Consider the following 13,515-nt stretch of genomic DNA (forward strand, 5'->3'; position numbering starts at 1 on the left):
ACATAAATATTTTACTAAATATAAAAGTTAAGTATTTTTATCAATATATTAAGTTAGGAGCGGATTTAATAGTTTATTCAGGTTTGAATAAAAAAGTCGGGTCCAAATAGACCCGACCCATGACTGAGATAAGTTATCGCACTGCGTGATTTCTGAAGCCCACTACCCACCCAGGCAGAAAGCTCCACATTGTTCTTCATTTCTGAAAATACCATAATTTCGTAAAATTAAGAAAGAAACACCATTGTTGTGAGTAAAACATTCAAATATCCTTCTCCCTCTTTATCCAAACCCTAGAAAATTAGGGTTCTTTTCTTTCTTTCTTCAGTCATGGTCGGAAAAGCCATGGCCCCGACCTCGCGCGAGAAGCTCGCCAACCTCTTCAACTCTGCCAAGTTCGCCGGTGATGTAACTTCCAAGCTCGATACTCTCCGCCGGTTGCGGCGCCAACTTCCGCCGGAGGACCCCGTAATCCTCGCCGAGTTCCTCCCGTCGCTTTTCGAATTACTCTCTGATCAATTCAGCCCCGTTCGCAAGTTTGTCACCGAGTACGCTTCCAATTCGCCAGCTTTTCTCTTTCGATTTTACGGCATTGGAGTTTGTGCAATTGGAAGTTGAATTTGGAACTTTGTTTTCGTTGTGGTGTTTTCATGCAGGATGGTTGGTGAAATTGGATTGAAGAACACGGAGTTCCTGCCAGACATTGTGCCTGTGCTGATTGAAGTGTTGGACGATGACACTCCTGCTGTTGTTCGACAAGTTATATTGCTGGGAATCGATTTGTTTCGTTCCACGCTTGAGAAAATCGCACTTCAGGTTTTTCTCTTTTCAATTTTCAATTTTCATTTTTTCTTGGGTCAATGCCTGAATTCGCAGTCTCTGAGCTTTTAGTTCAGTCAATTGTAAATTATTTTTACTATCGCATTTTATTCTCAAATTCATGCATCTGAAAGATAATATTGTGAAGTTTGCTCTGTTCTTTGATTTCTTTAATAAATTCTTTCTGGCAATCTTGAGATAGGTGCTATTCTGATTGTATTCAACAATTGTTAATACTCTACTTGCTTCTAGAATGGAATGGGGGTGTTCCAAGTTGAGAGAGATGTTGGCTAGTTAGATTAGAATTTATTTATAAATCGAGAAGGGCCAAAAGTGAGAGAATAGTGTTGAAAGCATTATAATTTTACTCTTATGTATGCTTTGTCGCCATCCATCTAAATATGGTATCCCCCTTCTTGGTGCAGAACTAAAACATTTTATAGAAACTGATAAAGCAAGTATACTATTTATATCTCCACCAAAAGAACTCAGGAAATTGATGAGAAAACTTAGCAAGTGTTCATGCTCAAATTTTGAAAATTATTGTTGTTGTTGTTGTTATTATTATTATTATTATTGATTCTCTTCCATCTTACCTTGTGAATACTTTTTTATTTTTGGGACTGTATGGACATTTTCATTTTTGTTTACTTATCTTTTCTAGGGTCTATATTCTAGTGATTTAGACAGTGCACTTGAATCTGCATGGGTATGGATGGTGAAATTCAAAGATAAAGTATACTCAATTGCTTTTCAAGTAAGTAGTTTCAACTCTTCAAAATATGGAATTACTGTTTTGGTCTATTATTTGATGGTTCTTTCTTAATATACTTTAAGCATGGAAGTGGTGGTGCAAGGCTGCTGGCACTGAAGTTTGTTGAAGCAGTTATTCGTCTTTACACACCTGATCCCAATGGTTCCTTGGAGCCCACTCCTCATCAAGGTCTTAAACCTCAGCAGAAATTTTTGTCAAGATAATTTTGATGTATTCCTCCATTACTTGCTTACATGGTTTCTCATCTATTTACAGGAAGGCCCATGGGGTTTAATATATCATGGCTGAGGCGTGGTCATCCTGTGCTTAATGTTCGTGATTTGTCAACTGAAGCTAGTCACAGTTTGGGTCTCCTGCTTGATCAACTCAGGTCTCCAACTGTGAAGTCTCTGAGTAACTCAGTGATCATTGTGCTAATTAAAAGGTATTTTATAAATTCTCATACGCCATTTGATTGCTGCCCATTAGTTAATGAAGCAAGTGGTTTCAAAAGGCACACGACTTCGTATTATAGTCCTTATTTGCATGATTAAATATTCTATATATTCAAGCTCCTCTCTCTCTCCCTCTCGGTTTTGTCCACAAGCATGCAGAGAAACACATGGCCTCACACAAATTATAACATTGTGTCACTAATTGATTGCTGATAACGTTGCTTGTAGAATTCTGTTTCTCCAAATATTAGTTGCTTGCTATTGATTTCTTTATTGATGTTCCTAGCCTTTCAGCTATTGCAATAGACAGGCCTACATTCTATGGCCGCATCTTGCCAGTTTTGCTCAATTTGGAACCCTCGAGCACTGTTGTTAATGGGGTGAGTGTAACAGCGGCACATCTTGCTTTGAAGAATGCCTTTCTGACATGCTCAAAATGTACACATCCAAGTGCTGCTCCGGTATTTCTTTTAGACTAAGATGTGCTTGATATCCTGGTTGTTTAATTTAATGGTGTTTTTGGTTGCACACCTTTTAGTGTCATATAGATGAATTGAATTTGAATATTGAGTTGGATTTTTTTATTTCCTTTTCTTGTTAAGTAACTTATGTTGATGTTTAGTAGTGCCTACTTTTTGAATATTTACTGCGTTTCCATATTAATTCTTTATTTTATTTGCATGTCATAAAAAATGTTTGATGGGCAGTAGAAGTGGTAGTGTTTAATAAGGCAGCCATAGGGTTTTCTGGGTGGATCAGTTGTAGAAAAATAAGCAGATTTAAAATTCATTGAGTATACAAATGGGTAAATGTTGGAGTTTGAAAGCAACAAGAGTGGTATTTTATTATGAAGGGCATGAGTGCTTGATGACATACCTTGTAAGGTTGAGAAGCTAGATATTTCAGGAGGAAATGTGTTACTTGAGAGGATTTTGCATGCTGTGGGAACCTGTTGCTCAAACAAATAGGCATACGAGAAATTGACATGAAATTTCATGTGATTTTGCATACTTTGGGCCCAAACAATTATGAAGGATGGGATTTATGTTTGGACTATATTTGGCGTAAAGCTCTTCATTGTTTTAGAGAATTTCTTCCCTTTAGACATGTTGAGAGATTGGAAAAGCTATGGTTCATTGATAATTTTTTTCCTTGTCTTTATAGGTCATGAGGAGGATATCTTATTCTCCTATCTTGTATTATTGTTCTCCCAATCTTGACATCTCTTGTTGATTAAAAAAAAAGATCTTATTGCTTATTTTGTGTTTAATATTTTGTAAATTTGCATTGAAAATGAGCGTCAAGAAGGTTTGAGTTTAATTTGTTCAAAGATGTATTAGAAAGTGCTATTCTAATATAATAAATCATGCCTAGTTTTTATTTAAAACTTTGTTGCTTACCTTCATTGAGATGATGTCTTTTAATAATATGTTCTTGGTTTGTGGTAGTTTGCATTTGGTACAACCAATTGTTTTATATGTAAATCTTTTATTGTAATTCATTGTCTTGCAAATCATATGCTTCTATTGGAATAATAAGTCATTGGAATGAAATGATGTATATATCCCTTTCTATTTTTGGGGTTGGTTGTGAACAAAATTATATATAGAGAGTTGAAAGTATAAAAATAATTTAGTAATTCTAACTTTTTCATATGAGACTGTATGAGTAGTCTAGTTCACATTTCATATTTGTGAAATTTGATTTTATCTGGCTTTATAGAAAAATGATTAGTTTCATTTTCATAGTGGAGAGATCGTTTGGCTGGTGCCTTGAAGGAGATGCAGTCTGATGGGAAGGCAGACCAGGTTTTCCACCTGATATCTGATATTAACGGAAGCTTAGAGAAAGAGAAAGATGTTGAACCACTTATCAAGGTAACTACCCTGCCCCCTGGGATGTTTTTTTCTTTTTTGATTATTCCATTGTTATATATGTGCTTCTTTGAGCTGTATACACGTAGATATGGAACTTGTGTCAGCTGGATAAAATATTAGTTCCTAATGGATTTAGATAAAGGATTGATAATTCTATATGCATGAGGAAGAGATGGTAATTTCTTTAGTGCCAAATAGAGTTGGAGTTTTGGTTCGTCTTCATGGACTATTGAGTAACTTTTTCACTTTGAATTTGCTAGTCTATTTCTTATAGTAAGGGTGTATTTGGGAATTGGGAAGGGTATATTAAATTGTGACTAAAAGGAGACCTTTTTACTAGTATGCTTGTGGCAGGATTTATTGCTAATGGTTATATTTTTTTTAAAGGGCATTGCTCTTCAATTGTTGATTAGCATTTTATCTTTTTACAGAAAGAGGAACATGCTGTAAATTCATGTGATTCAGTGCACAGTAATTTGGCTGGTAAGCGAGCAGGATCACAAAATGGAGGTGATTTAGCTGAAGATGAAGATGTGCCTATCAAACGTGTCAAAACAACTTCTGATTTAAAGGAACCTAAGAAAGAGTTAGACAGAGGTACCACTAACTCTCAGGATGACACTCCTTCAACGGCTCCAAAATCATCAAAAGGAGATGTAGATAATGGCCATGTGCAGCAGCTTGTTGCCATGTTTGGTGCTTTGGTTGCACGAGGTGAAGAAGCTGTTGCATCCTTGGAAATTCTTATATCAAGTATTTCTGCTGACTTGCTTGCCGATGTGGTGATGGCTAATATGCGTCACCTACCTTACCCGAATTCCGAAGGAGATGATGAACTGCTGCATGACATCAACATTATTGGTTCTGATGACAAGGCTAAATATCCACCATCTTTTGTGGCTGGCGTCATGTCACTTTCCAGTACTTTCCCACCAATAGCATCACTTCTTGGTGCTCATCAATCCGTCTCCAATGAAGTAAATCTATAATTTATTTTATTTAGTTAACTCATATTTTTGTTTTTAAGACTTCTTTATTTCTCATTTACCTCCAATCCTAACTTTGGTGCATATTATAGAGGTCTCAAGGGGACGAAGAAGTTTCTGCAAGTGGGGTAGATAGTGCTGCTGTGCATTCTGGACTAATTCTTACTTCCGAAAATGTCTCCTCTCCTACTGACTTTCCGTCCTCTGATGCCAGCATACCTGGAGTGGAGAATGGATGTGCAACTGTGCCTTCTAATATTCATGATATTGGAAACATAGAGAGTGGAATCCCTGGCCTGGATTCTTTCGGTCGTAGTGATGCTTATTCAGAAAGTTTGGCTGCTTCCTCATTGGCCTCCTCTGAGATTCAACATGAAGAAACTAATCAAGAACAAGCAACTAGTTTAGATCAAAGGTCACCACTAAACTTAGTTACATCAGTATCTACAGATAGATCTGAGGAGCTCAGCCCAAAAGCAGCTGTTGCAGATGTCAACAGCTTGGTGTCGTCAACTGCTACTTCGGTTGTGTTGCCTTCCCGTGTAGTCCTGCCAAAGATGATTGCACCTGTTGTTGACCATTCAGATGAGCAAAAGGATCAATTGCAAAAGTTGTGTTTCATGCGTATCGTTGATGCATATAAGCAAATAGCTGTAGCTGGAGGATCACAAGTCCGATTTTCAATACTTGCTTATTTAGGAGTAGAGGTGAAATTCTTGCTTCTCAAACTCTTGCTCTTCGTTTTTTACTTGTATAATTTAAATATTTTACAATTAGGATAATTGATTCATATACTAAATGATATGTTTTATATTTTTCTTTCCTTTAGACGCATGGAGCACCCATTTAGTTTATACACACATGATTAGTCATTATCTATGGTAGCATTAAGCTTATATTTTCTAGTGTTTCCATAATACTTAAAAATTTGAATATCAAAATTATGTAATTACCTTTTTTGTGGTCAAGTGAAAGCAATTAGGATGTAAATACTTCTTGTGTGTCTAATGTATAGTTATAGTTCATATTTTGGTCTTTTCTTCTCTTCTGCTATGTAAATCGAATTGTTCTTTGGCTCTATGGTGGAAGCTACTATCTACCACCTTCACAAAAATGATATAGAAATAAGTAGCAAGACCTGTATACACAATTGCTTAATCATCCACTTTGTGAATAATGGCTTCACTTTTTTGTTTCTTGGGTTATTTCATGCAGTTTCCCTTGGAATTAGACCCGTGGAAACTATTACAAGATCATATTTTGGTTGATTATACTGGTCATGAGGTAAGCTTATATCTCAAAAATTGGTTACTGCATATGTGCCAATTGAGTTTGCTACTGTTTTTAATGTGATTAATCAATTCTCATACAAGTTTGCACCCATTGCATGCAGACTGCATTCATTCACAATCTATAAATGCTGACAATGATTACTTAATGTCTCAGGGACACGAGTTGACATTGCGTGTCCTCTACAGGTTATTTGGTGAGGCTGAAGAGGAGCCTGACTTCTTTTCTTCCACAACTGCAGCTTCTGCATATGAAACATTCCTCCGAACGGTGGTCTGTACTTGTTCCTTTGTTTCTTTTTTGTCCATTTGCAATGCTAGCATTGAACTTTTTGTTTAATCCTTATGCAGGCAGAAGCACTTAGAGATTCTTTCCCACCTTCAGATAAATCATTAAGCAAACTGCTCAGTGAATCACCATATTTACCAAAATCAGTTTTGAAAATTCTAGAGAACATGTGTTCTCCTGGAAATGGGGATAACATTGAAAAGGAGTCAAACTCTCTGAATGCCGACAGAGTTACTCAAGGTCTCAGTGCTGTATGGAGTTTGATTCTTCTGAGGCCTCCCATTCGGAATACCTGCTTAAAAATTGCTTTACAGGTTTGGTTCCTGCCTCTCTATTTTATGAAATAGTATGGTGCTTCTTGTTATTGTTGCTACTTGTCCTCCCCTTTTACTGTTCTTTCCTCATGCTTAAATTGACCTTATAGCTAGCTTTCCTTAGTAATTGTAAATTTCCAGTTGCAAAGTTTGATCTCTCCATTGATATTTATTGTCCTTTGGAATGAAGAGTGCAGTGCATCACATGGAAGAAGTGCGTATGAAGGCAATACGTCTGGTAAATTTAAGAATAAGAGTTCCTCTTAAAACATTTAAGTTGACTGATAACAGCACTGGCTAAGAACTTGAGTTCTTTCAGGTGGCAAATAAGCTTTATCCTTTACCATCCATTTCTAAGCAAATAGAAGATTTTGCAAAAGAGATGTTGTGCTCAGTGACAAGTGATGCATCTGAAGCTACTGATGCTGAAGGATCCCTTGCTGATTTACAAAAGGTATTCTTTTATTTATTAGCTTATTTACCCTTCTTTTTCTTTTATTATTTTTAACTAGAGTCCTGGTCACATTGTTTATTCCTGTTAACCTTTCAACTTATTATAATATTTTTGTTTGCTCTTTTGTTCTTTCGTCCTCTATTCAGGGACCTGATACTGAAAAGCTTGCAAATGAGACATCATCAATGACTAGCAGCACTAAGGACATCTCAGCAGATAATCATCAATCAGTCGCATCTGAAAGTATCTCTCCAGAATCAGTTCTTGAGGCTCAGAGGTTAATGTCATTGTATTTTGCTTTGTGTACGAAGGTATTGGTGTTTTTTTCTTAGTCTGGATCCTTCATCTTGTTTCTGTAACTTAATTTTTTTGTCATACTATAAGTGTGATATATATATATATTATTGTTGCTCTGTGATGGCAGAAACACTCTCTCTTTCGCCAAATATTTTCCATCTATAAGAGCACATCAAAAGCAGTGAAGCAGGTATGGGGTGCCAGATATGGCATTAGAGTGATTATTTCATTTTTGATACTTTTTTCACTATTTATACCTTTAATTTTATGGTGCAGGCAGTTCAGCGTCAAATTCCTATATTAGTACGTACTATGGGCTCATCTCCAGATCTCCTTGAAATTATTTCAGATCCTCCAATTGGTAGCGAGAGCCTCCTAATGCAGGTTTATACTTCCACCCATTTAGTTTTATGAAGTATATATTAATAATCATCCAGTTTAATGTTAGCCTATACTAATATTATTAAGAAAATGATTGAGAAGAATTGAAGTTACAGAAAACAAAAAAAGTATTTTACAAAATTTTCCTTAATATTAATGATCTCTCGTACTTTATGATTCCTCTCACTTTTTTTCTCTTCCATTTTCATTCCGTTGTATCCATATTGCTTATTCCAATCATTTATTGAATAAAGGTATACTTGGGGAAAACGGAATTTAAAATAATCTAAATATCTCAAATGAACAATTATTTGAAACTGGAGGGAGTATATTTTGTTTTAATTTATAGAAGAAGAATTTTTTTGAGTAGAAGAGACGCTGATTTTATAGATTTGGTGGATATTGACACATTAGTATTGATCTTGTCAGGTGTTACATACACTTACAGATGGTACAGTCCCTTCTAGGGATTTAGTGGTTACAGTGAAGCAGTTGCATGATTCAAAACTTAAGGTATATGAAATGCTCGTATCAGTTGTCTTGAGATACTGATTTTCCATCTTATATATATTTTTCTTCGCTTGACAGGATGCGGAGGTTCTTATTCCAATATTACCATTCTTACAAAAAGATGAGGTTCCCCCCTTTTTCCTTTTCCAACTGGATTTTACATTCACCGATAGTTATAATATAGCCGTCGTGTGAATATACACCAATAAGATTGTGATTTGATTTACTTTCAATGGATAAATACAAATTTGGGGCCTATATGTTTTTTTGGAGTTATTTCTTCAGCAGCTCATCTGATGCAACATGGTTTAACAAACTTTTTGATAGGTAATGCCAGCTTTTCCGAATATTGTGAATCTTCCTTTGGAGAAGTTCCAAGCAGCGCTTAGTCGCATGTTGCAGGTAACTTTCATTTTACAGTTGTTAATTAGAGTTGTCAATGCTAAACTAGATTAGGGAGACATACCTCACTCTTAAAGCTTGAGTAAAGGTAGAACCAAGTTCATAGATTTGTTGGAATATTGTAAAAGCTTAACTTTACAAGGTAAGATGGAGGCAAAAACTAAGTTTAAAAAAAAGGTTCACACTTCTTTTTGGATAGGTTTCAAAGTGTTGAAGTTGAGGAGGGTGATTAGATCCTAAGAAGAAAATTTGGGGAATTCAAGAGGCGCAACTGCAAAGATGTTGATTGTGCAGTGAAATCACTTTTCCATAGTCTGTCTCATGTGGCTTGCCATGCTTTGCAATGAACAAAACTAGGTATTAGAAATTGACAAGTTCCTAGTTGAGAGGAACTCTGAATAATCTAGAGAAAGGATTTCATTCAGATCGACCAAGTTCTTTCAACTTTTGCAAGCCTTTTATGCAATCTGAGATACCCAAAAGGAAAAAAAATTTACATACAAGAAATAAACTATGACTGATCTATGTCCACTAACCTAAAGACACCTAAATACATTATAATATCTCCTCCTGTTTCCCCACTTTGAGATAGCTTTTGTGGTAGAATTAGGTCTTCTCAATTCTAGGATGATATTAGAACTTATCCTATGGTTGATATCTTGGGGTTAGAGATTTCTAATCCTGTAGTCTTCACAATTCAAATATCCACCCCATGAGGATTTGTTTCCAAGTTTTGCATGGTTTATGGATATGACGAAAGATACCTTGCATAATTTCAAGGCAAACCCTCTTCCCTTGAGCTAGCTTTTGGGTGGTGTTAGGCCAACTTAAGTCTCAAATCAAAGAGTGGTTTGCAACTTCGTACATTCGGATATTGGATAAGTCGTGCTAGAATAGCATGGACCAGATAATATATGTGAACATATTAGCGGATAACAGCCATAATGATGAATTAGGATTTTCCAGAGAGACTAATGTGATTTGGAGTAAAAATAACAAGGAAAACCACCTCATCATGAGGTAGAATGATGGATAGGGTACATGCAATCCTGCTGATTAAATTCTCATGAATTCTATTCCCTCGTGAAACTTAATATTTCAGAGTCAACTGCCTTGATCACAAAGTTGTTACTTGTTAGACATATATTTCATTTTCTTTACTAGAATAAAAATAGTTCTGAACTTTGAATTCATTTTTTCAATTGAATGAATTTGATTGTTGAGTTTATATGCAGGGATCATCACAATCTGGTCCTGTGCTCACACCTGCTGAAGTTTTAATTGCAATACATGGAGTTGACCCAGAAAGAGATGGGATTCCCTTGAAAAAGGTAGGCTTGTATGATAATCATTTAAGGCGTTGCAGTGATTCTTGATACATTCTACATAACTGAAGTGTTTCATGTGCAGGTCACAGATGCATGTAATGCTTGCTTTGAGCAACGACAAACTTTTACCCAGGAAGTTCTTGCGAAAGTTTTGAATCAATTAGTGAGTTATTGGGAAATGCCTTTATATATTTGGAATGTATTTTCAACCTGGTCTCATCATGGAAGCTGCGTGTCCCTGCAGGTTGAGCAGATTCCTCTTCCTTTACTGTTTATGCGTACAGTGTTGCAAGCAATTGGTGCTTTTCCAACGTTGGTAAGAAGCTTTTCCAAGTAAAATTTATGAATTATAATGCAAAGGAACATGCTTGGTTCTATAATGCGAGGTGTTTACCAGAATTTATTTTTTACAATGATTGATTGCTTAGAATTATGTCTCTGTTTTTGAAATCCCAAATGATTCTCAAATCTAAGCTGCTTATATATTGTCTTTGCTTATTTATTTTTAGTGTGTGGGATGCTACCTTCTACTTAATTCCTTACTGTCACATGAAATGAACCTACCTTCACCCTTTTACCTGCCTTCATTGTTTGATTTGAATTTGGTATTTTGGTACAAATTATTGACATTTATTAGGTGCCAACTCTCTGAGAAGTTATTCTTACTAGTTCTTGGAAACTTATATCTTGGGGTGTGTTCAGTTAGGGGGGTAAAAATATGATGGAAGTTTTCATGTATGAGTAGGGTTCCATGAGTTAAATGACACATGGAATGAAATAGATCCATATTGTTAAGCTCTTAGTTTCGTCTTGTCCTTGTGGTGTGTGGCAAGTGCTACCATGCACCTGGCAATTCGACGGTGAAGATTGAGTTTACTGATACACCAATTGTGTTCATTTTAGTGACTCCCTGATTTTTCACGTTTCGAAAATTGTGGTTAACAACATTTTAAATAAAAGTTTATAGCCATGATCCTGGAGTTTTTTAGAATATCTCAAGAAAATTCTGTTTCAGGATCATGCAGGTTATTTAGAAAGAATTTAATGATACTCTTATGATTGCTGAAAATGTCCTGAAAAGGCTATGTTAATTTCAGGATCACAGATAATTTTGGTCATTTTGTTTAATGTTCGGTGATTTTCACCTAATAAGCGAAGGATGTGGCATGCTTTATTGTATCAGTTATCCATTTAGGTTTTAGCTGTTCATTACTTTTTTGTGAATATACATTATTCTCCTTTTTTAATCATTTAGTCTCTTAATAATTTTTTTTTTCCTTTTGGGAAAAAAACATATATTGACATTTAGGTGGACTTTATAATGGGAATTCTCTCGCGGCTCGTGAGGAAGCAGGTTATTATTTTATTAACTTACTTCTTTGTAAATCAATCGAGCTGTTCAGAGTTTATATGCATTACTTGTTGAAATGCTCCAGATTTGGAAATACCCAAAGTTGTGGGTGGGATTCTTGAAGTGTGCTCAGTTGACAAAACCTCAATCATTTGGAGTTTTGCTTCAGGTAACATTATGTTTTTCTTTAGGGCTAATTTGTTCATGCTTAAATTATGATTTGTTTAAAGATATTTTTTTTAATATTTAATATTTTTATTTTTTAAAAAGGAAGCTAGTGGATTTTATTCATTCTAAACAATGTTTAAGTTTCTTACTTTCTAAATTTTAAATATATCTGTTCAATGCTTTAAGACAAACTGTGTTTAAAGGGACTTATATTTTAGTGACTTATTTATAGACATAGCATATGATAGTTGGTGTTATTTGATCAGCCAATTCTAAACGTTTTGTTTCTGCTGTTGTATATTTTTACTAATATGTTTTCTGGTGGTGTATGCATGCAAGCAGCTACCTCCAGCACAATTGGAAAATGCGTTAAATAGAATTGCAGCACTAAAGGCACCATTGGTTGCTTATGCTAGCCAGCCAGATATACAGTCTACACTTCCCAGGTTCATGAGTTCACTTGACACAGTGCTGTGAAATTGACTTTTGTTTCACATTCACTATTAAATATCATCCTGAGCTTGTTTTTTTTCTACTTTATTTCCTGATTAATAGTTTTGATTCTTTTTTTCTTTTTGGGATTGTCAATTGTGTGGGTTCCCCTTTTTTTTGCTTTAGGTTGGATCTCTGATTCTTGTATTTGCCAATTTGTTACTGATTTTAAATTTTGAATTGTGTCCAGGTCTGTGCTGGTTGTTCTGGGAATTGTATCAGACTCTCAGGTTACAAGTCAGGTACAAACTAGTCAAACAGAGACTGCAGAGACATCCAACTCCGAAAAGGATACGGCAACAGAAAAATCTAAAGAATCATCTACGGCTAGCTGAACTGTAAGTGGTGGAATCTATTATTCAATCAATGGAAAGCCTAGATCCAATTAGACTAACTGGTGCTGCGACTTGTCTCAATAGTATAGGGAATGAAGAACCAGTACTGATAAACTTGTCACATATACCTAGATTCTAGTTTGGCCATGCTGCTACCTCTCAATAATCTTGGGGAATGAAGAGCTAGTACCGATGAATTTGTTACAGTTAGGTAGGTCTAGATAGTTTTTGGGCATGAGCCTGTATCATTCCTTCCCTCACTAACAGGATAACAAGCTGGTGTGAAGATTTATAGGTGAAAGAATGTATATTAAAATGTGTAGTAATAATATTTTCCTCAATTTAATCCCAATTTTGGTTCCGTTGCTTGATCCTATACCAATGTTTATGTACTTGTTGGTCCTGCATTTGTTTCATTGAATTTCATGTATGTCGAAGGGTCGACGACTTAATATATCAAAGGAGCCAGGTGTTTGGTAAACTAAAATGTTGTCTCATTAGATTCTAAGCATCCATTTGCCTTCTAATGTTTACTTGTATTGAACTTGTTTTAGTTGAGATTTATAGGATAAGCTATGGTATATAATTTATAAGCTTTAAAGTTTAATCGAATCATCTGCTGCTTGATGGAACATAAAGGGGGTAAAGTGGCATTGCCTTCAGTGGAAGGCGTTGCACCTCGTTACACTAAATGGATAGCGTTTTATTCTGAGAGGTAAAGAATCCAATTACTTTCCAAACCAAAAAATGTGCAAGAAAAAAAAAAGGTATACACAAAAGGTGGTGTAAATATATTTCTCTTATTCTCTTTAGGAGTGCAGTTGTTTATCATTGCAAGTAATTTTTGCTGCTGCTTGGCTGATATAATTAAGAATTTATTACATTTTCACCCTATATAAGTATATATAACAAAGAAATCATAAATAAATGTGAACGTATACAAAATATTTAACTTGCCTATAGGTGCTAAATTACGGAAGATTCTTACTATTAGACTTAAGACGCTAATCAATA

At 35.4% G+C, this 13,515-nt stretch overlaps 1 protein-coding gene across 2 annotated transcripts; it reads left to right on the forward strand.

Annotated features, from left to right (window-relative positions):
* Positions 165-12,893, forward strand: LOC107625748 (symplekin). Of its 2 annotated transcripts, none has more exons than XM_016328453.2 (27): positions 165-548; positions 657-816; positions 1,484-1,576; positions 1,657-1,762; positions 1,850-2,018; positions 2,315-2,489; positions 3,777-3,905; positions 4,337-4,882; positions 4,984-5,598; positions 6,107-6,175; positions 6,338-6,454; positions 6,532-6,783; positions 6,974-7,021; positions 7,103-7,237; positions 7,384-7,548; positions 7,662-7,724; positions 7,811-7,918; positions 8,345-8,428; positions 8,504-8,551; positions 8,753-8,827; positions 10,063-10,158; positions 10,238-10,318; positions 10,400-10,471; positions 11,465-11,509; positions 11,592-11,675; positions 12,017-12,120; positions 12,357-12,893. In XM_016328453.2, exons 1-27 carry the CDS (start codon positions 331-333, stop codon positions 12,499-12,501), a joined length of 4,002 nt encoding a protein of 1,333 aa, XP_016183939.1. In that variant the 5' UTR covers positions 165-330; the 3' UTR covers positions 12,502-12,893. The 2 variants fall into 2 exon arrangements, with proteins under 2 accessions (XP_016183939.1, XP_016183940.1); XM_016328454.2 differs by having other exon boundaries at positions 2,315-2,408.

Source organism: Arachis ipaensis, chromosome B02 (assembly GCF_000816755.2).
Source record: "Arachis ipaensis cultivar K30076 chromosome B02, Araip1.1, whole genome shotgun sequence".
Classification (NCBI taxonomy): Eukaryota; Viridiplantae; Streptophyta; class Magnoliopsida; order Fabales; family Fabaceae; genus Arachis; species Arachis ipaensis.

Bases quoted from the DNA above. Each gene is read 5' to 3' on its own strand.
- LOC107625748 (XM_016328453.2), top strand. From the start codon at position 331: ATGGTCGGAAAAGCCATGGCCCCGACCTCGCGCGAGAAGCTCGCCAAC. The intron at 1,577-1,656 runs GTAAGTAGTTTC...ATATACTTTAAG, and splicing joins TATACTCAATTGCTTTTCAA to CATGGAAGTGGTGGTGCAAG. The intron at 7,725-7,810 runs GTATGGGGTGCC...TTTATGGTGCAG, and splicing joins CATCAAAAGCAGTGAAGCAG to GCAGTTCAGCGTCAAATTCC.